The sequence below is a fragment of the Myotis yumanensis genome, unplaced genomic scaffold (genome assembly GCF_028538775.1).
Source record: "Myotis yumanensis isolate MYYU_CA2020_CCGP unplaced genomic scaffold, mMyoYum1.0.hap1 SCAF_14, whole genome shotgun sequence".
Taxonomy (NCBI): domain Eukaryota; kingdom Metazoa; phylum Chordata; class Mammalia; order Chiroptera; family Vespertilionidae; genus Myotis; species Myotis yumanensis.
Window position 1 is genome coordinate 1895319 of NW_027223765.1, and position 23291 is coordinate 1918609.

Below are 23291 nucleotides of genomic sequence, written 5' to 3' on the forward strand. Positions count from 1 at the left end.
GTGCAGCCCGGCCGGTGTGCCCAGTGGTCGAGCACTGACCTATGAACCAGGAGGTCATGGTTCAATTCCTGGTCAGGGCACATGCCCGGGTGGTAGGTTCAACCCCCAGTCTGGGGCGTGCAGGAGACGCTAATCAATAATTCTCTCTCATCATTGATGTTTCTATCCCTCTCTCCCTTCCTCTCTGAAATAAATGAATATATATATATATATATATATATTTTTTTAATGAGGATGTAGTCTCACTAAGTGGTAGCCCAGAGCTCTCTCTTCAGACTGGATGAAAGGGGGGGGGGGGGGGGGGCGGAGGTAACTTATGTCTGCTCTTGCCATCTCTCACCTGGACCTCAGCCCCCTCCCCCCCCTTGTCCCTCCTTAACTGGCCTGACAAGCCCAGGGGTAGCCAGCAGAGTGGGCCCTACAAACTCAGAGACTGAAAGTAAGCACATCGGATGGTGTGAATATAAAAATTCCCACTGGAGGTGGGTCATGGTGGGTAGTCAGCCTAGGCCTGGAGCTGCCTTGACAAAGGTCAGTCTTCCCGGAAGTGGTCCTATTGTCTCTGTGCATCTGAGACCCCTCAGGGCACAGCCACAGCACAGAGCACGGGACCCCAGAACCCCATTGTGAGCTGGTTCCCCAAATACCAGCTCTGTGTGCTGTACACGTTAATTAATAACTATCCACGTAAAGAAGTTTGGCCCCGGGTGGGCGGCTCAGCTGGTTGGAGCGTCATCCTGTACACCAGCAGGTTTCGGGTTCAGTTCTAGATCAAGGCACATACTAGGTTGTGGGTTTCAACAACTGATCTATGTTTCTCTCCCTGTCTCTCTAAAAAAATAAATAAATAAGTAAATCGGTAAGAACATATCCTTGGGTGAGGATCCCAAAAAGAAAACAAAAGAAGTTTGTGTCTCTGCTTTCTCCCTCCCCCGTAATCTGCCACCAATGGATTTCATGTAACCTTCCCTACGACTTCTTATTTGATTCTTGTGGGGAAAGGGGGCCACACACTAACCCTGACAAGCTCAGGGGAGGCCTGCATGGTGGCCTCACACACTCAGAGGCCAAAAGTAACTACAAGGATGGTCCGAAATGAGAACTTCCCAACTGACCCTGAGTCCTGATGGTGTCCTGTCCGAGGCCGGGATATTTGAGGAAGGTTAATCTTTACCTTAACTGAGTCTGTTTTCTTTTTGCACCTAAAAGCACATACCTTTGGTCTGAGTAATCCCTTTCTCCAGACCCCTCGCTGTTACCTGTCGCCCTCCCGATGCGCTGTCCATGGTCATTGTTAACTGTCATACCCACCAACGTAAAAGGAGGATTAGCCTCTTCATCGTATCTTCATCCATTCCAGAGATTTCCCCACTTTGCTTCCTCCCGTCTCCCTAATCTATCACCAATGAATTTCATATAACCTTCCTTATGCCTCCTCCTTTAGTTGTAATGTATAAAATAAAGTGCGCCCTAGCTCGTTTGGCTCAGTGGATAGAGCGTCTGCCCTCAGACTGAAGGGTCCCGGTTCCATTCTGGTCAAGGGCACATGCCCTGGTTGTGGGCTGGGTCCCCAGTAGGGGGTGTGCAGGAGGCAGCCAATCAATGATTCATCATTGATGTTTCTATCTCTCTACCTCCCCCTTCCTCTCTGAAATCAACAAAAATATATTTAAAATAAAGTGCAAAACTGCCATTTTCTCAATCCATTGAGATTTTTTTTCTCAATCTATTGAGATTTTGGTTCCCAGCAATTGTTGTCCGTTTGGCTCAAATAAACTCAAAAATTTTTACAGGGTTTGGTCATTTCTTGCGTTTACATTCTAAATGTATAAAATAAGCCACAAAACTGCCGTTTACTGGAGCATTTTCTCAATCCATTGAGATTTTACCTCCTGGCAATTGTCATCAGTTTGGCTCAAATAAACTCATACAAATTCTCTACAGGTTTGAACATTTCTTACATTGACACTGGTCCCCCCAACACTAAAGAGGGGCCCTGGGGGACACCCTCCACCTCGCAGCCCCCTCAGCCATGGGGGCCTGGACCCTGGAGGGTGGGGGAAATTGGGGATGGCCTTGGTCTGAGGACCTGTGAGTCCTGGGTCTGTCTTGCCAATGGGGTGGGACCAAACCGGGTGCAGCCACCTCGGTCTTGGGTTCCGGCTTGGAAAGAATTCAGAGCCAAGACCCAAACCGTAAGAGAACATTTGTTTGGAGTCACAGAGGGAGAAAAGTAATTCCTAGAAGAAATGGGTTCAGGAGAGGAGTTGCGGTAAAGGAAGGGCCCTTGGAGCTTGGGAGTGAGGGAGCTGATGGTAAAGTGCCCGGGGCAGGGAGGAGGAGGGAGGGAGGGAAGGGAAAGAGAAAGGGACCGGCCTGGGGCCTGGGCCTGAGGGTTTTAAGGGTGGAGATGCTACGGGAGGTCCCATCGGAAGATCATTCAGCAGCTTTCCCGGGAGTCCTTTCCCCGCAGGGGTGGTTCGTCAATGCAGCTGTTCCTGATGTCACCGGTCAGCTGGTTTTGTCGCTTATCGGGGCCTGGAGCTGAACTACAACTGAGGCCTAGACGTTCTATCTCTAGAGAGAAAAGGTCAGGGGGTCCAAGCCAGCGATGTGCGAGGAAGGGAAAGGCACCTGGGGGAGAGGGTCCCCGACAACTGTCCTTTGCTAGGCACCTGGCCCATGGTCCTTGCTCTGCCGCCAACACCAGGGCTTTGAAGAGTGAGGGGAGTGGTCGAGAGAGGAGCCCGCAGCCCAGCAGAATTCTACGCGCGCCCCCCCCCCCCCCACCCCGGAGGAGCTGTAATTTCCGCTCCCGCCCAGCCCCTCCTCTTTGCTCCTCCTCCAGGAAGCCTTCCTGGCCCAGGCAGTGCCAGTCCCATTTTGGGGGTCTCACAGATGTTATGCTCCATCCACCCCGGCAGAGTTCATTCTGGATAACTGACCCCCTCCCCCATTCCTAGTGCTGGACTCTGCCTCCACGCTGAGCACGTGGTGACAGAGCGTGGAAGGAGCACCTGTGTGGCCACACCCAGGGCCCGGGGAACCCAGTACCTGAGGTCATGTAAAAGGCACTCCCTCCTCTAACCTGAATCGGCCGGAAATGAGTACGCAAGCTTGGAAAATCACGGCATGGCTCCCGTGTTCCAAACCGGAATGAAACTTTCTCTGCCTGGAGCAGAGACGAGGGAGGGAAGGGGAGAGAGAGAAACATGGATGGAGACACACAGATTGGTTGCCTCCCGCACTGGACCCTGGCCAGCCCTTGACCTGGAATCGAACCCGAGACCCTTTTGCGTGCAGGCTGACACTCTCACCACTGAGTCATGCCAGCCAGGGCGAGACCCGGGTTCCTGGGACCTGTATCCGCCTCCAGACACTTAGTCACCCTGTCCTCCCCTTCGGGGGTGGAGTGCAGCAGTTAACAGTTGGCTCTCTGCTGCCACCGTGTGGCCACGCTGCTGGCTGCCCCAGGCCAGCGTCTCCTCGCCCACAGCTGGGTCACCCGGCAGCAGGTGTCCGCAGGAGCGCCTGTCCCCTCCCCAGCTGTACAGGCCGAGGCAGGCACGCCCTGGGGGAAGCCAGCTCAGGGGCCCTGCAGCGCCCTGCACATGTCGCCCCAAGGCGAACTCACAAAGCCTGGCCTCGGTTTGGCTCGCAGCAGCTGCCACCTCAAAGGAGCGCTGGCCATTCCGCCCCCTCGAACAACACTCCAGACAACTAGCGCCCGCCTCTTCCTCCAGCCCAGGGACCACCTTAGAGGCAGCAGGGGGACCGCTCTAACCTCGGCTGCAGCACCCTCAGTGGCTCCCCGCTGCCAGGCTTCTACCTGGAGTCGAGAGCCCTAGGCCTTGAAGACTCCCCGGCTTCGCTGTAAACCAGTCCCGCCAGGTCCTTCCCTTTGCACAGGCTGGTTCCTCCACCAGGAGCACCTTCCCTGCTTGCTGCCATCCCTCCTTCCACCCCCATTAAACCCCCCACTCCTAGGTGTCTGCTGTCCTAGGTACACACACTCCTCTCATTGGGACCACCCCTCTTCCCACCAGAACAGGTATGAGAAGCCGAGTCCCGCCAACAAGGGCGCCTCGGGCCGACTGCTGACCGAACACCGAACACTGGGAGCAGCTGGGGACTCATTGGCCTCATCCGCCCTGGAGGCAGTGGTCTGCAGAGGGGAACAGAGCAGGGAACAGGCAGAAAAGCAGCTCAGGGCCTTTGTGCCGGGCAAGCGAAGCTGTGGCTGCTCCCGAGGGCTTTGGGGATCTAGGCAGATGGCCTGCTGCCATCCTCATCCTCACGGGAGCAGGGAGGGGCCACGGGCAGGAGCTATGCTGCCATTTCCCGGGACAGTGAAGTCGGACCCTTCCAGTGCGCCTTTGCCCCAGCCCACCCACATGGCCACGCTCCCCACACGGCTTGCTTTCCGTGCAGATATTTTGGCGCAGCTCTCAGACTGGTGAGCGTGACTCATGCTGGTCTGAAGACATATACAGTGGACGCTGTTCTCTGATAAACACTTCCTGTCTTCCACTCCCCAACAGTGAGGTGGTCACGTTGTGGCAGAACAAGGAGAGGCCCCTGGGCAGCAGGGAGGGGCTCCTGCACTGGGCCCTGAGCTCTGCCCAGAGAGGTCTCAGGAGAGTGGCTGAGGCTGGGCCTTCCCTGCTCAGCGTCCTGGGGCTCCCGGCTGTGCCAGGGCTGACCGTCCCCATCTTATTCAGCCCTGCCTCTGCCCAGCAACAGCAGCCCATGGCGCAGAGCCCCAGCCAGGGCTTCCAGGTGGGTAGGTGGTCCTTGGGGGCCCACTCAGGAGGAGGGGAGGCACAGGGGACTCGGACTGAGTGTGGGGGAAGGGCTGGCGGGGGCAAAGCCAGGGCGATGCTAGAGAAACCTTTATGTGTGGTGGGACTTCGGCGGAATGCAAACAGCTCAAGCCCAGGGTCCAACTCTGAGCTCGTGCAGCCTGGTGCTGGTCGAAGGAGGGAGGGAAGGAGGGCAGGGGCTAGGGCGGAGGACCCGGTGTCTGTGAGCGAGAGTGAGTGAGCAAAGGAGCCAATGACCAGGCCCGACACGTGTCTTCCCCAAAGCACTTTAATGCACGCACCCACAGTCCCTGCCTGCTGCCTGGGCAAGAGAGGGCCAGCCCCGCCTGGAGTTCCCATGGCTCCCGTGCTCCCACGGCCCCGCGGGCTCAGGATCCTCATCAGTAGGTGAGGGGCGTCAGGATAAAGAGGCGGTCTTCTTCCTTGCGGATCCAGCGCATCAGCTTATGGATGGCGTCCACGGCAGACGCCTTGGTGCCCAGGGGGCTGTAGCACATGTAGAGCTCAAAGGCACCTGTCACCTGAAGGAGGGGCACAGGGTGATCATCGGGTTAGACACGCCCTGCGGTCCCTGCCAGGACCCCGAAGCCCGGCCGGCCCGGCTGCCTTACCCAGGCCAGGAGGTTCTCGTTGGGGCCTGTGTAGTAGATGGTCTTGAGGGGGCGGGACGCGTTGTGGGCTCGGCTGTGCAGGTACTGGTAGAGGCCCAGCAGCCGCTCCTGCTCCTCCTCACTGGTGTACGGGGCCTCCATTTCAGGGCTGGAGGGGGGGGAGTGGGTTCCAAAGGCACCACTGTCATTGCCTGCTCTGCAGATCTAGAAACACCTACTCCTGGCCAGGGCGACGCCGCCACGTGTCCTACCCTCCGAATGCTCCCCCAGGACAGGGCATTGTCTCCCCACCGCAGAAGACGCCCCAGGAACGGCTGGGCCCACCCAGACTAGAGGCCTGTTCTCCCTCAAGTTCATGGCATCTTTGCTGACCGTCCCTGAGAGAGGCCAGTCGGAGTTTAAGTGTCCAAGATGGAGGGACAGGTCTGAAGTGGAGGGAAGGCGAGCTGGGAACTCTCTGAACCGCAAAGGGGTGAAGGGGCGACAGCGCCCGCCTGGCCTCAGCCCCTCTGCTGGAGGAGGGGAGGAGCCCCGAATCCTGGGCTGGACCAGTGACCCCTAAGGCAGAGTTCCTCCAGGACAAGGGGCCCGAGGCTTCTGTTCCGGCTTCCTTCCCAGTGCATCGGGCGTTTCCGGGCCGCCCGGGGAATAGAGAGGTGTGTGCCCGTGCGGGGGAGGGCAATAGGGAGTCTGGGCCCGGCTATCAGAGTAAAACAGACCCAGGGTGTCGGTCCTTCCCAGAGGGTCCGCGGTCTGTGCCCTGAGGGTCGTCAGTTTCAGCGCCACCTCGGGGCTCAGGCCCCACCAGCCCGCTCCCCAGCCCGGCTCCCGGGGCCTCCCTCACCTGGTGAAGAGTCCGGAGCTCTTGGACTTGTAGAGGAAGTGGCGCAGGTCGGGGATGCCCACCTGGGCGACGCTGTAGTAGGGCGTGCGCAGCGCCTCCCGCAGCGCCACGTGGGCCCCGCGCCGCCGCAGGCGCTCCTGGAAGCGGCGGCGGCAGTCGGACACGGCGAAGAAGTCCTCGCGGTCGGTGGACACGAGCAGCAGGCACAGGTCGGCGTCGGGCTCCAGGTAGGAGATGTGCGCGTGGAAGAAGCCGGCCGCGTTGAACTTGGGCAGGCACACGGGCGTCCAGGCCTCGCCCTCGCGGAAGGACGAGGAGGAGCTGATGAGGTTGAAGAGCAGGTGCAGGTCGATGGGGTGCAGGAACTGGTCCCGGCGCCGCACGAGCGCCACGAGCTGGTTGCGGGCGAGCAGGATGGAGAAGACGAGGCTGCGCGCGCGGGCCTGCTGCAGGCTGGCGCTCACCGCGTCCCGCACGGCCGCCGCCAGGGGCAGGCAGCGCGCCGCGCCCATCAGGAAGCTGGGGTCCCGCGCCATGAGCTGCAGCAGGTTGTCGGTGATGCGCTCCGAGCCCGAGAGCAGGCGCCGCAGGTCGTAGTTCTGCTTCTGCTGGAAGATGTGGCTCAGCTGCGCGCCCGTGAGGAGGCTGAGGATCTGGTAGTAGATGTAGAGCAGCTCCTGCGTCAGCTCCTGCGCCGACTGCCGCGTGCGCGCCACCGCCACCAGCACCAGGGGGCTCCGGCGCACGAACACGACCTTGTAGCCATCTGGGGGGGAGGGGAGGGGGGATGTCGGCTGCAGCCCCTTCCAGGAAGCCCTCCTGGACTGGCCTCCCCCAACTCCCTCAGAGCCCTGCCTCCTGGCAGCTTGTCGCTTTCCACATCCTCTCCACCCTTCCTCTGAGCTCTGCACACAGTAGGGGCTTCAGGATGGTGAGAGAAACAGCCGCTCACAGCCCCCTTTCCCTGAGGGAGCCGCCGACTAGCACCAGCTGAAAGCGGGAAGCACTTCAGAAAAACATGCTTCCTGAGCTAAATGGCAAAAAGATCTGGGCGGGGGCGGGGGGGGGGGGTCAAGACCTGGGGTTTTTGGGTCACCTCCCCAGGCTTCCTACCCTCTCCAAGGGCAAAACCCAGATCAGAGCCACCTTTGGCCTTAACAGCCCTAGGGGGCGGTCAGGGTGGTTGTTCGCTGATCAGATGAACACCTGGAGACAGTGAGTGGCGGGCCTGCCCTGGGCCACACCGCACAGCCGGTCCTCTAGGCCCCTGGAGTCCCAAACCCGCTGGGAACCGACCACGGCCAGGGGAGCCCTCCCAGCCCCCTCAGGTGGCTCACCCGCGTGGATGGAGCGAATGGCGTTCTTGTCGGCCTCCAGGAAGGACACCAGGGCCACCATGACCCCCATGGTGCTGGACAGGGCTTCCTCGGACCCGTAGCGGGAGTACACGGGCTTCCCCGCCTCGCTCAGCACGAACACATGCTTCTGGTGCAGCCGCCAGGCCTCCGCGGCCTCCTCCTCATCCCCGTCTCCCGCGCCCTCCCTGGAGGACTCTGTGGCCGGTCTCCCGGAGGCCCCCGGGGGTTCCGCCCAGTCCTCGGAGCTTCCTGGCAGCATCTCCTCCTGCAGGTCCCGGGCCACGCCTGTCAGCTGGGTGCTCAGCTCACTGAAGTCCTGGCTGATCTGGCGCATGTCCGCAGGCAGCGGGGGTGGCCCCCCGGCACCCTCCTCGGGACTCTCCCCAGGAGCCGCCCCATTCTCCGGCTCAGTCAGGTCCTCATAGGAACGGGCGTGGACGAACATGGCACCCTCCTGCCCGGCACCTGCCAGCCAAGAGCACCAGTGCTTAGAGCAGCAGCCGCTGGCAGACCCCTCACCAGCAAGGTGTCTCCCAGATGCCCTCACATGACTGCCTGTCTCCATGAGCAAGTCCCTCTTCCCTCTGCGACTCACTGTCCGCCTGCGACTTACAGGCCACCAGGCTCCTCCACCAATCACACGGGGGCGGGGGGTGGGGGGGGCAGCTGCTGTCTGCCCGCCTCTCTCACTCTCATCTGACATCCCAGGCACAAGGGCCTCTGTCCACCTGCTCCTCCGCCACACTCAACACCGCCACCTACCCCAGGGCTACCGCACCTGCTCTTCCCTCCGCCCGGAAGGCACCGGGCCCCTCGCAGGGCTGGCTCTGTCAGCGCTCAGCAAAGATGCTCGTTGCCTCCTCACCCGAACTCCCAGCCCAGCACTGTATGCCTCCCTCCCGAGTGTCTCCTGTGACACTTGTCGGTTGGTTACTGTCCCCTCCCTAACTGTGATGGGGCCCCCCCACAGGCCGGAGCTGGCTGTTCACTGCTGTGTGCCCAGGCCCCCTGCCCTGGATGCCTCCTGTGCTCAGTGAGTCTCCCCCTGGGAGAGGCTACGCCACTGAAAGGGCCACTAGCCTGGACTCCCCCAGGGACCTTGTCAGTCTTCCTCTTCTGATTTCTGATTTTTTTTTTTTGACAGAATAACTCAACAGATATATTTTGGGTCTCTATTATGAGTTCAGCTCTGTAGTAGGCATTGAGGACACAACTTCTCTGCGCTCAGAGCGAGATGGGCAATACGTACATAAAAAATAAAATTACAAAATAACGAGTGTTCTGTACAGAGCAGGCCTGCCTCTCGAGGAGGCCACAGGTTCACTGCAGATGCGGGAGGGAGGAGGGCCCAGCTGGCGGCAGACAGCCCGAGGCGCGTGGCCGATGTGCTCGCAGAGGACTGAGCTCGGTCCCCTGCAGGACCCCTGCCTCTGACAAACGCCCAGTGAGCTGAGCACACACGCGATTGCATGGGAGGGAGAGAGTGGCGGGCATCCGGGCTCTAGCGGCCAGCTCTGCACACCCTGCCCGTACCTGGCTCCATTCCCTGGGCCAGCCCCGGGGTGGGGCTCTCGGCTCTCTCCACACTCTGCCCATCAGCAGGAGCCAAGGTGCTGTGGGGGCACTCGCTGCTTCTCTTCCTCTGCATGTCAGCGGCCATCCCCTCAGACCTCCTGTGGGGCAAACGAAAGGCATCATCAGAGGGAGGGGGGTGGCTGTTGGCAGGGAACACCGGCCTCCTTAACAACGAGTAAGTGTCCCTCCCAGGACCCGCTAACTCAGTCCTCTGGGGATGGGCTCTGAGGATTCCCCCCTGGAAAGTGAAGTTGGTTGCCCTGACCTATGTGGCTCAGTGGTTGAGTAACATCCTGTGCACTGAAAGGTCGCAGGTTCGATTCCCGGCCAGAGCACATGCACAGGTTGTGGTGTCTGTCTGTCTGTCTGTCTCTCTCTCTCTTGTTGTTCTTTTCCTGATCATAAAAGGAGGAATTCATGGTATCTATTCATTGTCGAAAACTTGGAAAGGACAAAAAAGTATAAAGAAAAGATGTCATTTTCCCACCACACACATTTCCCACTGTTCACACTTTAGTGTATTTCCTTCTGGTCTTTTTTTTAATGTATATAAAATGTAACTTTTTTAACAAACTGATATCAGCAGGTGAAGCGCATTGAATGCCCAGGCAGCTTGCTAAGGTGCCGTGGATTAATTAAGTCAGCTATTCCCGGTCACTGCTCTCAAGGCGGGCGCTCCTCCCGGGCCAGCTCTAGAGACGAAGGAACTCGGCTGGGAGAGGAAGTACCTGGCCCCATGTCACCGCAGGAAGGAGGCATGAGGGCTGGGGATTGAAACAATTCTCTGTCCTGATACCTTTCACTGAACATCCTAACATTCCTCCATTCAAAACGGAGTTGAGCCTGGCCGGGTGGTTCAGTGGTTGAGCATCGACCTATGAACCAGGAGGTCACAGTTCAATTCCCAGTCAGGGCACATGCCCGGGTTCCGGACTCTATCCCCAGTGTGGGGTGTGCAGGAGGCAGCCAATCAATGATTCTCTCTCATCACTGATGTTTCTATCTCTCCCTCTCCCTTCCTCTCTGAAATCAATAAAAGTATATTTTTAGAAAAACGGAGTTGAGCAATAGTTTTCTTTTGGATATGTAGGCACTTGCAGTGTGTTCTCTGGGGGCCTTGCCTGCAGGGAGACTTGTCCCCGCTAGGAATCGAGTGTCAGGAACGTCGCTGGAGAGGGACCTGGGTTGACCTGGTTTGCTTTTATCAGTCTCAGTTTTCTCATCTATAAAATGGGGACAGTGATAATACAGACTCATCGGGTTGTGGAGAATTAAATGAGATCATCCATGCAATCTGGAGTAGGCACGGTACACCACTCGCACATCAGGACTGTTCTTACTTAGCATTCAGACCACGTGCAGCTGTACTTACACGGATCCCCCCGTGGTCTCTGCCCTGGAAAACACTCTGAGAGTTTGCTCCCCCCGAGCCAGGCCCAGAGGGAACCGGCCTGGGAAAACCTGTTTCTGACCTTCTGAAGCCAGTGAGCTCTGGCCTGAAGTGACCCAAAGAGCAGTCTATGGGACTAGGGCTGGGCGTTCCTCCAGCCTACCTGGCTCCTCCTGGGCCCTGGACGCGCAAGAACAGACCATTCATTCGCTCTCTGCTGCTCCTGGAAGTCTCTCCCAAGTGGAACTCCTTGGTCTGCCCCATGTTCCTGCCCTTTGGCCTTGCATCTCGGGCTCACACACCCACGTGGTCTACAGCAGCTTACCCAATGGCCCCTGGGGCCACTACCCACTGACACCTTGTGGCTTCAGGTGTCTGAGTCAAGCCTGGCTGAGTAGTACCCACATGGAGTGGGGGTAGGGTCCGCTGGCCGGGGCTTGTGGACGCCCCCTTCACCACAGCTCCCCTGCCACCTGAGACCATGCAACATCTCAGCATCTCCACGGCCAATCTGGGGACCCAGGCAGAAGCCCTGATGAAGCAAACAGCTCTCCAGACACTTACCCTGGACACTAGGCAGGGAGCGAAGCCCACCCCGCCCGCCCCTGGGTCCCTAACCTGGACAGTGAGGCTCCTGCGAGGCTGAGCCTGAAGCGCTGAGCAAGAGCGGGCGCTTGGAACCAGTCCCAGGGGCTCCCTGGGGCCCCCCTCAAGCTGCTTCTCGGGCCGCCGGGCTACTTTGCCTAAAGGTGCTCAGCTGTGACAGGAGCCAGGCCAGCAGGCACCTCCCTCCCGCAGGCGCCCGCCCTGAAGGGGAGACAGCCTGGCCAAAGCCCCTCCCAGCTGGCTCCCTCTTCCTGCTTAGAGCGAGTTCCATCCAGCCTTGACCCTTTGGGGAGTGGCCTCGGGGAGAGAGGCGCAGACAGGGCCCAGGTGAGGCTGAGTGGAGGCGCTTCCGCAGGATGCTGACTCGGGACTGAGAGCTGGGCTGGAGCTGGCCACTCCCCTCCCTGACAAAGGCTGCGCGCTCAGCCCTAGCGAACTCGAGCCCAGAAAGGGGGCTCACCCAGGACGAGGGGCGGCCCAACAGCCGGAGTCAGAGCACCCCGGTGGGCAAGTCCCAAGGCCCAAGGCACGTTCAGGGGCTGCCCCGCTCAGCCCAGTCACCTCTGCGGATCCTGGAGAGAACTCCGCGGGCGGCAAGTGTGCATTGGGGGGCGGGTCCTTCCTGGCCACTGCCCGCTCCCGGACTTCGCCCTCCCCGCCAACGGGGGGCTCCAGGCCTCGCCTTTTGTATCCCCCAGCTGGGGACCAACCGGCTAAAGGACCCCGGGGAGAACCTGTCCTCCGACCGCAAAAGGCAGCGCAGACGGCAGGACCCCTTCTCTGACCTGCCGTCTCCAAGCCCCTCCCTCCACGGATGACAGCTCGCCAGTCTCCCGGCGCCCCCAGGCCACGTGGGTTGGCAGTCGGACCTACCGGTTTCTCCGGGGCCCCCGGACGCACAGATCGCCGGTCACTGCCCTCTGCCGGACCCCCGGGAGGGCACCGGGATCGGGCCGGGCCGGGACTGAGAGCGCAGGTTCGCGGGGCCACGACACCCTGTGGACACCGACATGGCCACAGCGCGGACCACCGCCCCCGCCCACCGCCCGTCGCCCGGCCGCCGGCCCAGGAAGCCGGCCCTCGCCCGCCTCTCCCCGCGGAGGCCCGGCTCCAGCCTCTTGGCCCGACCCTGCCCGTCTCGGGCTGCACGATGGGAAATGTAGTCCGCAGAGCGCGGCCGCCAGCGGTGCCGGGGGGCGGGGCATCCGGGCCAGCAGGGCCCCGGCCGGGCGAGATCTGGGTGGGGCTGTCTCACCCCGCCCGCCCGCCTTCTCCTGCGTCCTGTCCGCTCCCCGCGCCCGCTTCCTCCGAGTCCCAATCCCGAGTGGACCAGAGACCCAGACCCCCCGGCCCCCCGCTTCCTCCAAGTCCCAGTCCCGAGTGGACCAGAGACCCAGACCCCTCCGGCCCCCCACTTCCTCCGAGTCCCAGTCCCGAGTGGACCAGAGACCCAGACCCCCCGGCCCCCCACTTCCTCCGAGTCCCAGTCCCGAGTGGACCAGAGACCCAGACCCCCTGGCCTCCGCCCTACGCAGCTAGAGCCTTATGTCCAGGGAGAGAGACACGTTGGCCTTGGTCTCTTCTCTGCCTGTGGGAGGACCTGGAGCGTGGAGAGCGTTATAAATGTCTTTGGCGGGTTGTAAAGGATATAAGCACATCAGTTGTTGCTAAGAAAAACATCCTTTTAGCCACGTTTTAAACTATACTATGAGGCTCCACAAAGAGTGGCCTGGGGAGCTTAAAACAGAAACAAAACACGAACGCCAGACCCTGAGGGCTCGTTGGCCAGAGCATCGCAGGATTTCCTCTCTACCCCCTCCGGGCAGGTTGCCGGTTCAACCCCTGGTCAGGGCGCATACAGGAATCAAACAATGAATGCATACATAAGCAGAACAACGAACCGATGTTCCTCTCTCTCAAGTCAATAAATAATAATTAAAAAACAAAACACTAATGCCTGGACCCCACCCCTAGAGAATCTGATCTAATTGGATTGGGATAGGTCTCCTGGGAGAGTATCTTTTTAAACGCTTCCCAGGTGATTTGCCAGGGCCAGGAACTGCTACAGAATTTGTACTTTCCTAGATGCAAAGCAATAAAAACAGGAAGACATTAAGCTTCCCCAAACAACTTTATTTTTGGAGAACAGTTGAAAGATGTAAAATTAGGGATTGACAACAATACTGCTCATGTGTTCTCCGAAGCAATTAAATCACTTTACAGCCTGGTAGTCCACTGGCCCGACAGTTCTGGGTGCAGGGAGAGTCTGAAAGCACTCCTTCGATTCCGCTCGCTGTTCAAGGTCCCAGTGCAGTGCTCTGCCCTGCGCTCCTCTTGTGGTCCCAGAGGGCTGCCACTCGGTAACCTCCCTCCACACACTGGCCTGTGATCACATGGCGATGACGAAGCTGTGGCCTTTTACCGAGATGGCTTTGCACAGGGATCTTAGACCCTTGCACATAACTCAAGAGATCAATCAAAGGACATGAACACTGGGGCGGTGGGGGCTTGTCCTGGGGAGTGGGAGTGGCGGGGGTGGGGGTTAATCCGCAAAAAGGAGACATATGTAAAAAGCGAAAGATTTATAGGATCTGAAGAGAAACCAGAGTATAGGAGACATATGTAATACTTTAAACAATAAAAAAAAATGAATCAACCAGAGTGCATAAATAAGTGGAGCAACAAATCAATGTTTCTGTCTCTAAAAACCAATCAATAATAAAAAAAACTTCATTTAACCCACTTATTGAATTATATTTAAATATTGGGACAACCCCTTCCTTTACTTGTTTGCTGATAGGATTACCAAGTAATAAATCCTGACCCAACTGGTGTGGCTCAGTGGTTGAGCACCGACTATGAGCCAGGAGGTCCCGGTTTGATTCCTGGTCTCGGCACATGCCCAGGTATCACGCTAGATCCCCAGTGGGGGGCATACAGGAGGCAGCTAATCAATGATTCTCTTTCATCATTGATGTTTCTATCTCTCTCTCCCTTCCTCTCTGAAATCAATAAAAATATATTTTGCCCTAACTGGTTTGGCTCACTGGATAGAGCGTCGGCCTGAGGACTGAAGGGTCCAAGGTTCGATTCCGGTCAAGGGCATGTACCTTGATTGCGGGCACATCCCCAAGTAGGAGGTGTGCAGGAGGCAGCTGATCAATGTTTCTCTCTCATCGGTGTTTCTAACTCTCTATGCCTCTCCCTTCCTCTCTGTAAAAAATCAATAAAATATATTTTAAAAATATAAAAATATATTTTAAAATATAAAAGAAACAAATCCTGGTCTTTTGGAACAAAAATATATATTTCAATCCCATGATGGCTGTGCTGCCTTGTATGGTGCTGCTGCAAACTTTGGGCTTTGCCGCCAACAACCCTGCAGGCTCCCCTGTGCCTTCTGTGGCCCTCCAGGTTTGGGGTTCCTCGAAACCTTTGCTCGCTGATGTGTAGGCCCAGGGTTTTCACGGAGCCAGCATGTCATCTCCACAAACCTCTTGTTCTTCCCCATGTTTCTTTTCTTCCATCGCTTGCATGGACGGTTCAGAACCCGAGGTTGCGGCTGTGATGATGTGCCCTGACTGCAGTCTGTCCCCAGCCCTGTCGCTCTCTTGCTTATGTGACAGGACAGACCCTTTCATGAGTCTTTGAGTGTCTTCAGCAGTTTTCCACTCACACACACGCAAGACAGCTAAGGCGGGGTATTCGGAGCTAATAGTGACAGCCCGTCCTTCCCTGGACCTTCCGCACAGGATCCTTCCTGTCTTCATTGCTTCGCAGCTCCCGGCAGGCAGCTGGTTTCCTTGCTCTGCTGGGAAACCTCACTGTGGCCTTCCCTCATCTCTCTCTCCTGCTTACGGCCTCTCATTTTAATATTTGAGCCATGACCCCGAAGGAGACTGAGGCAATGATGTCTTTCTCTCTGAGAAAGACGTCGGTGCTGAAAGAGCCCACCTATCTGCTGGACCCTGTACTCCCTATTCCAAGTAGGACACTGCTTTGAATCAGCCCTTTTAAATTGCTCATACTTCTTGATCTTAGGCAGTAAATACAACCTTACAGATACTATGGGCCCATGTAATTAAAAAAAATTCCAGATGCTTCTTCTGAAAACCCTCAGTAAGTACCTTAATGAAAAGGGCAAAGTACTCAGTAGCATGAGCCTTGGACGAGTACAGACCTGGGTTTACCCCCACACCCTCTACTTTCCTGCTGTGGGCAAATGACTTCGTCTTTCTGGGCTTTGGTTTCCTTAACTGGAAAAGGGTCTATCATAAGGTTATTGTGAAGATTATTTATTTGTTAAAATATATTTTTATTGATTTCAGAGAGGAAGGGAGAGGGAGAGAGGGACAAAAACATCAATGATGAGAGAGAATCATTGATCGGCTGCCTCCTGCACGCCCCCTACTGGGGATTGAGCCGGCAACCCTGGCACGTGCCCTGATCAGGAATCGAACCATGACCTCCTGGTTCATAAGTGGACGCTCAACCTCTGAGCCACGCCGGTCGGCCTACTGTGAAGATAAGATGAGATAGCAAAATGCTAGCACAATGCCAGGCATGTAGTGTGATGAAGGGTAGCAATTATTATTTCCCAAGGACATTGAACATAGGCAAGAATAATTAGTTCCTTAATATGGTTTACCTCTTTAGAAGATAAAGTACTATCTGATAAGGAACAATGCATCGATAATGACCCAGTTTGGCCCAGCTGGTGTAGCTTAGTGGTTGAGAGTTGACCTTGAACCAGAGGTCACAGTTCAATGGTTCAATTCCTGGTCAGGGCACATGCCTGTGTTGCAGGCTCAATCCCTGGTGGGGGAGTGCAAGAGTCAGCAAATCAATGAATCTCTCTCATCATTGATGTTTCTATCTCTCCCTCCCTTTCCCTTCCTCCATGAAATCACTCAAAATATATATTCTTAAAAATGGCCCAGTTTGGGAAGGAAAGTCCAAGTACTCACAGTACTTTGTAGCTGTTCCTCCTCTTCTCTGGACCCTCTTTAGTGCTGATGTGCCTCGGGGCCCAGGGCTGGGACTCTGATCTATCTGCACACACTCCCTCCCTTATGGCCTTGGCCTTCTCATCCAAGCCCAGGGCTTTAGATACCAGCACTAGATTCGTTGATACCGCCCAGATTTGTATCTCTAACTCTGACCTTTACCCTGAACTCCCGGCTGATGTATCCAACTGACAACTCCAGGTGCCACTAGGCATGGAAAACTCCCACTGACTCGTGCTCTTTCTACCAAAACTGCTCCTCCCACATTCTGCCCTCTCTTTCCTCATCCTAGTTGTCTACTATGACCACTGTGACCACACAAGTACCATCCTGTTGTGGTTATGTTATCACAAAACTCCTAACCGAATGCCCTGCTTATGACCTTCCTACCTTCAGCCTATTCACACAGCAGCCAGTGGGATCCTATTGGCATGGAAGGCAAGTCATATTATCTTACTAGAGGCCCGCCCAATGCATGAAAATTCGTGCAAGAGTAGGCCTTCCTTTCCCCGGCTGCCGGCACCGGCTTCCCTCCAGCCCGGGGCCTAATTAGCATATTACCCTTTTATTATTATAGATTTAGAGCCTTCCAACAGCTTTTCATCTCCCTTCTTACAGAAACCAAACTGATTTCAGCAGAGGGTGTGTATCTTGTTTAATAACCGCCCCCATCTGCATCTCCGCTAGGGCAGAACTTTTATAAGCTTTGGCTTTTTCCCTGTATCTCCAGCACCTGATACAGTGCTTGACATACGGTAGGTACTTCATACAATTCTTGAAGAACTGACTTGCAGACAAGATGCCTGAAAAGTGGGAAGGTAACTTTATTTTTTATTTTTTTAATATATATATATATATTTTTTTTTTTTTATTTTTTACAGAGAGGAAGGGAGAGGGATAGAGAGTTAGAAACATCGACGAGAGAGAAACATCAATCAGCTGCCTCCTGCACACCTCCTACTGGGGATGTGCCCGCAACCAAGGTACATGCCCTTGACCGGAATCGAACCTGGGACCTTTCAGTCCCCAGGCCGACGCTCTATCCACTGAGCCAAACCAGGTAGGGCAAACTTTAAAGACTGCTTACCCCAACCACCTCCTTTCTCTAGATGAGGCTTGCTTTATTTGAGAATGCTTTATAGGTTTTTCTTGCAGCAGACTTTTCATCCCCTGAAGTTGAATTTAGGCTATAAAATCAGATTTCTTTCTCTAAGGATCCACTGACAGGGACACCAGGTGGCTGGAATCAGCAAGCATTTCAGGTGCAGACAATCCACCTGGCAGCCTGGAGCCGGCCACTGCAAGAGCATTCGCTAAAACTGCGATGCCCCGCGTCCCGCCAGAACGCTGATGTGCAGGCAGCTTCCAGCTTCTCTGTGACCTCGCGCAAGTCACTCTGAGCCAGTTTATTGCTGAGAACTAGCCAGGCCCTGTGGCAGCTGGGCTGACTCTCCTTCAGAGGCAGGCAGGGCTTCCTCCTGAACCTTAAATGTAGCTCACACAGCGGGGGATGCCTAGAGGGACGAACCCGTGTGACCACTGCTTCTCTGACTCTCTATCCTCAGCCTCTGGCTCCCTTTCTTTCCCTTCACAAGAAGGCAGCCTTGCCCTGACCGGTTTGGCTCAGTGGGTAGAGCATTGGCCTGCGGACTCAAGGGTCTCAGGTTCGGTTCTGGTCAAGGGCATGTACCTTGATTTGATCGATGTTTCTTTCTTTTCTTTTTTTTTTTTTTTTTCCCAGATGGGAAATGGAACCGGCAACCTTTTGGTGCATGGGACGATGTCCAACCAACCAAGCCAAGCTGGCCAGGGCAATTCTTTAGAGGAAATCTATGGTTTGATTGTAGATGTCACATTTTCAGTTTATTTTTCTATTCTGTTATTCTGAAATCTATTAAAAAGGAACCTGATTTAAATATGTATTATTTCAAATTCAGTTTTTGCTGCTGTAGCATATGACAAAACACAAGAAGGTATGTTTTGTATTTGTTCTTTTTTTGAATTTACTAGGTATTCATGTTGATCGATGTTTCTAACTCTCTATCCCTTTCCCTTCCTCTCTGTAAAAAATCAATAAAATATATTTAAAAAAAAAGAAGAAGGCAGCCTCGAGCTGCTCCGGCCAGGGTTGTCCCCTCGCCCCTGCCCGAGCGAACCCCGGGAGCTGGAGGACCAGTGGCCGCCCACTAGAAGCCAAGCCACACCCCCCGCGGGTCCCACACACAGCGGCGGGAAAGCGTGCCCTCCCATTGGACGCCGACAAGCAGCGTGCCCTCACGCCCCGCCCCCGCACACACACCTGCCCCGCCCCCCCACGCGCGGGGCACGGCGGGAGGGGAGTCGGCGCGACCCGCCGCTCTACTCCATATCCCAGCAGGCCGAGCGCTCCAGGCGGCGGCGCGGCGCCTTTGTGGAGGCAGCGGCCGGGCGCGGAGGAAGTTCCGGTCTCCGCGACACTGGGTCGGTGGAGGCGGCTGAGGATTCGGAGGAGCGGGCCGCGGAGGCCGCGCTGCCTCGGTAAGGACCCGGGGCGGGCGAGTGGACGCGCTGGAGCCTGAGGGGAGGAAGCCGGCCTCCCAGGCCGCCCTGGACGTCGAGGGCCCGCGCGGCCTGGACGCTGCGCCTTCGGGGTCGCGGGGCGGCCGCGACTTGGCTCGGGAAGGAGAGCGCCGAGCGCTGGTGTGGAGAGCGAGGCGCCGCCCCCGGGAGGAGCGCCCCAGAACGGTCGCGGGCCTGGGGCGGGCCCCGGCCGGGCGGTAGGATTACCGGTCCGGCCTCGGGGCGGCCGGCTTGCGGGTCGGGCACTGGCGCGTGGTGGCGGGTCGGGGTTCCCGGTCTGCCGGGCCGCAGGCGGCCGGCCTTCGGTTCCTTCCTTTTTCCTGCTTTTCTGAGGTGTCGCTCGAGGGGGAGTCTTCTGTGCCCAGCACGTAGCCCGGCCCTCGGACCCGGACGGACACGAGCGGGCTCGGCGGGACCCCACCGGGCGCTAGAGCTCCGACCCCGGCGTCCTGGGCAGTAGAACCCGGAGGCTGGGCGGGGGCTGGTGGGTTCTGCGCCCGTTGGACGAATGTGGGGAGCGCGGGATTTTCCCTCGTAGCCCCTCTTTTCAGATTTTAGATCCCGGTTGGCTTTGCAAGTGGGTTTCCTTCCAGCTGGAGAAGGGACGCGTGGCTGCCGCGTTCCGCTCGGGGAGCGCGTTTCCCATAGGAAGGGCCTGGTCTGGCAGGGCCCGTCCGCTGCGAGGGTAACCGTGTCTTTTGCGTGTTCCAGGCTGTTGCTTGGGAAGGTCAGAGAGGCGGGATGTGGGTGCAGGAGTCCCGCGGACTCCGATGCGCCCGGTCGCCTGTCTCGGCTTCTGAACTCTGGAGTGTGCCCTGGGTCTGTTGTCCACTCCCTGTTGAGCGACGCCACCCGCGTGGATGGTTTCATCGTGTCGGCCTCGGCGAATTGTGAGGGCTGTGGGGAGGGTTGTCCCCAGCGGGTGAGACACGCAGGCCTGGCAGAGTCCGCAGTCACTCCCGAGAGGTGCCCGCCGGGTTGGTGAGGCAGTGGAACCTGCACCTCCCCTCGTGGACTCGCCCCCGGGAGGTGCCTGACCCGGGAGTGGGCACCGGGTCTCTGTCCGTCCTGCACATCTGCAGCGTCCTTCGTTCCCAGTGCTGTTGTCAGACCTGGGTGTTTGTTGCCCTTTGTATCCTAGGTTCTGGGAGCCCCTCAGAGGAGGACTGTCCAGGAGGACCCACCGTCTTATTGCCTGTGCTCGGGGGCGGGGTTATGTTCCTCTGCCAGTGGTTATTGTTTTACTGGTGGGAATGACTTAGTTCAGAGTGACATTGAGATGAAAACTATGGGAAAGTTTTTAAATTCTAAAAACCGTGTCATTTCTTGAATGGGCTCTTCTAGCTAAACACCAAGTGCTTAGGATTAATTTTTCTGTTAGACCCTCCCCCCCCCATAACTGTAGGAGCTCTAGAATGTGATAGTGTTTGATTCCCTGACGACTCCACTAACTCGGGGACATTTGGCAAACTACCTAATTTCAGTTTCTTCAATATGTGAAATGAGGCTAAGAAATGTAGCCACCTCACAGATTGTTGCGAGGTTAATGTAATACATGTGAGCCGCCACTGTTACCTTTTTTTTTACAGCTTTGTTGAGATAGGACTCACACATCTGACAGTTAACTTATTTAAGGTGTATAAGTCATGTTTTTTGCATATCACTATATATTTTTTTTTTACAACGTTGTGATAGCCCTGGCTGGTGTGGCTCAGTTGGTTGGATGTCATCCGTGCACCAAAACATTGCCAGTTTGATTCCTGGTCAGGCACATACCAAGGTCATGGGCCCCATCTCAGTGGCCCCCGTGCAAGAGGCAGCTGATCAATGTTTTTCCCTCTCTCTTCCTCTCTCTCTAAAAATCAATTTAAAAATTTTTAAATGTTGTGATATATAGTAACAAAATTTACCATTTAAACCATTTTTTTTAATCCTCACCTAAGGATATGTGTATTGACTTTTTTATTTTATTTTATTTTTTAGAGAAGAAGGGAGGAGGGAGAAAGAGAGAGAAACATCAATGTGAAAGAGAAACTGATCAGTTGCCTCCTGGATGCTCCCTCACTGGGGATTGAACCCGAAACATAGGTATGTGCCCTGACCAGGAATTGATCCCACAACCTTTTTAGTGCACGGGGTGACGCTCCAGCCAACTGAGCCACATGGCTGGGGCATCATTTAAACCATTTTTAAAAAAATAGATTTTTATTGATTTCAGAGAGGAAGGGAGAGGGAGAGAGAGAGAAACATCAATGATGAGAGAGAATCATTGATTGGCTGCCACCTGCATGCCCCGTACTGGGGATGGAGCCCACAAACTGGGCATGTGCCCGGACTAGAAATGAACTGTGAGCTCCTGGTTCATAGGTCGATGCTCAACCACTGAGGAACACCGGCCAGGCTATTGAAACCATTTGTGTGTGTTTTTTTTAAACAATGTGAATATTTTTTTAAGAGATTTTATTTTTTATTTTATTGATTTTTTTACAGAGAGGAAGGGAGAGGGATAGAGAGTTAGAAACATCGATGAGAGAAACATCGATCAGCTGCCTCTTGCACACCTCCTACTGGGGATGTGCCTGTAACCAAGGTACATGCCCTTGACCGGAATTGAACCTGGGACCCTTGAGTCCGCAGGCCGATGCTCTATCCACTGAGCCAAAACCGGTTAGGGCTGTTTGTTTGTTAATGAGCACTTTTTCCTATTGTTTTTTAGAGAGAGAGTGGAAAGGAGAGGGAGAGACAGAGAGACACAACGATTTGAGAGAAAGACATCGATTTCTGTCCTCCTGCATGTGCCCTGACCAGGGCCAGGGAACAAGCTGTAACCTGTATGTGCCCTTGACTGGAATCAAATCCAGGACCCTTCAGTCCGAGGGCTGATGCTCTATCCACTGAGCCAAACCAGCTAGGGCTAAACCATTTAGTTACATTCAGAGTGTTCATTACACGCACAATATAGTGCAGTCACCACTATTTCCAAAACTTTTTCATCATCCCAAACATAAACTCTAACCATTAAGCAAATAACTCCCATTTCCCCTACTGTCAGCACCTGGTAACATCTAATCTATATCCTATTTCTATGAATCTGCCTGTTCTAGGTACTCCATGTAAGTGGAATCATTCAATATTTGTGCTTTTGTGTCTGACTTAATTCACTTTAACATAATGTTTTCAGAGTTAATTCATGTCATAGCATGTATCCAAACTTCATTCCTTTTTTTAAAATCTAAAAACAAAATTTTGATTGAGGTATGATTGATATCTTCATCTTTTTTAAAAAGTACATTTTTATTGATTTCAGAGAGGAAGGGGGAGAGAGAGAGAGATAGAAACATCAGTGATGAGAGAGAATCATTGATCAGCTGCCTCCTACACGCTCCCTACTGGGGTTCCAGCCTGCAACCCTGGGCATGTGCCCTTGCTGGGAATCGAACCTGGGTCCTTTAGTCCACAGGCCGACACTCTATCCACTGAGCCAAACCAGCTGGGGCTCTTCATTCTCTTTTAAGGCTGAATAATATTCTATTGGTGTTGTTCCCTCCTGTTGGCTATTGTAAATAATGCAGCTATGAATATGGGTATCCAAATATCTCTTCCTGTCCCTCTTTTCAATTTTTTTGGGTATAAACCTAGAAGTGGGTCATAGGATAATTCTGTGTTTGGGTTTTGAGGAACTGCCATACTGTTTTTCCACAGCATTTGCAACATCATTTTACATTTCCATCAGCAGTGCACAAGGGTTCCAGTTCTTCTACATCTTTGCCAATACTTGTTATTTTCTCTGTGTTGGTTGGTTGTTATTGTTGTTATTAATCCTCACCTAAGGATTTTTTTCCATTGATATTTAGAGTGGAAGGGAGAAAGGGAGGAGGGAGAAAGAGACAGACAGAGAGAGAAACATCACTGTGAGAGAGACACATCAATTGGTTGCCTCCTGCACTCCCTCTGACCGGGAATTGAACCCTCGACCCTTTGGTGTGCTGGCCGCTGCTCTAACCATTGCAAACACCGGCCAGGGCCCTTTGATAAAGTCCAATTTGTCTATTTTTCTTTTGTTGTGTATATTTTTGGTGTCATTCAGGAGATCATTGCCAAATCCAATGCACGAAGCTCCCCCTTTTAACTTTTGTATCTGATGTTCAGTAAGGGCCCCTCCCCATTCTTTTGCATATGGGTATCCAGCTTTCCTATGACCATTTGCTGAAATGTGTCCTTTCTCCATTGCATGGTCTTGGCACCCTTGTTGAAAATCCCTTGACACCATATATGTGAGGGACTCAGAGATATTAGTCACAACAGCTAACAGATGAAAGTAGCCCAAGTGTCCATCAGTGGATGAATAGATAGAATGTGGTATATTCATACTATAGAATGTTATTCAGTCTTAAAAAGGAGCCCGGCCAGTGTGGCTCAGTGGTTGAGTATTGACCTATGAACCTGGAGGTCACGGTTTGATTCCCGGTCTGGGCACATGCCTGGGTTGCGGGCTTGATCCCCAGTAGGGGGCATGCAG

General features: G+C 55.2%; 2 protein-coding genes across 2 annotated transcripts in view; one reads left to right on the forward strand and one right to left on the reverse strand.

Moving 5' to 3' along the window:
- Positions 1–5077: 5077 nt before the first annotated feature.
- MON1A (MON1 homolog A, secretory trafficking associated) lies at positions 5078–12163 on the reverse strand. Its single transcript, XM_070391290.1, has 6 exons — positions 12081–12163; positions 9170–9309; positions 7616–8101; positions 6279–7044; positions 5435–5582; positions 5078–5344 (listed from the first exon to the last, which is right to left on the reverse strand). The coding sequence occupies exons 2-6, from the start codon at positions 9294–9296 to the stop codon at positions 5204–5206; spliced, it is 1668 nt and encodes a 555-aa protein (XP_070247391.1). The 5' UTR covers positions 9297–9309; positions 12081–12163; the 3' UTR covers positions 5078–5203.
- Positions 12164–18628: 6465 nt separating this feature from the next.
- RBM6 (RNA binding motif protein 6) overlaps positions 18629–23291 on the forward strand; it is a 67659-nt gene continuing 62996 nt past the window's right edge. Inside the window, exon 1 of the mRNA XM_070391293.1 lies at positions 18629–18730. The gene's annotated coding sequence lies outside the window, so the exon portion shown is untranslated. The remainder of the gene's footprint in view (positions 18731–23291) is intronic.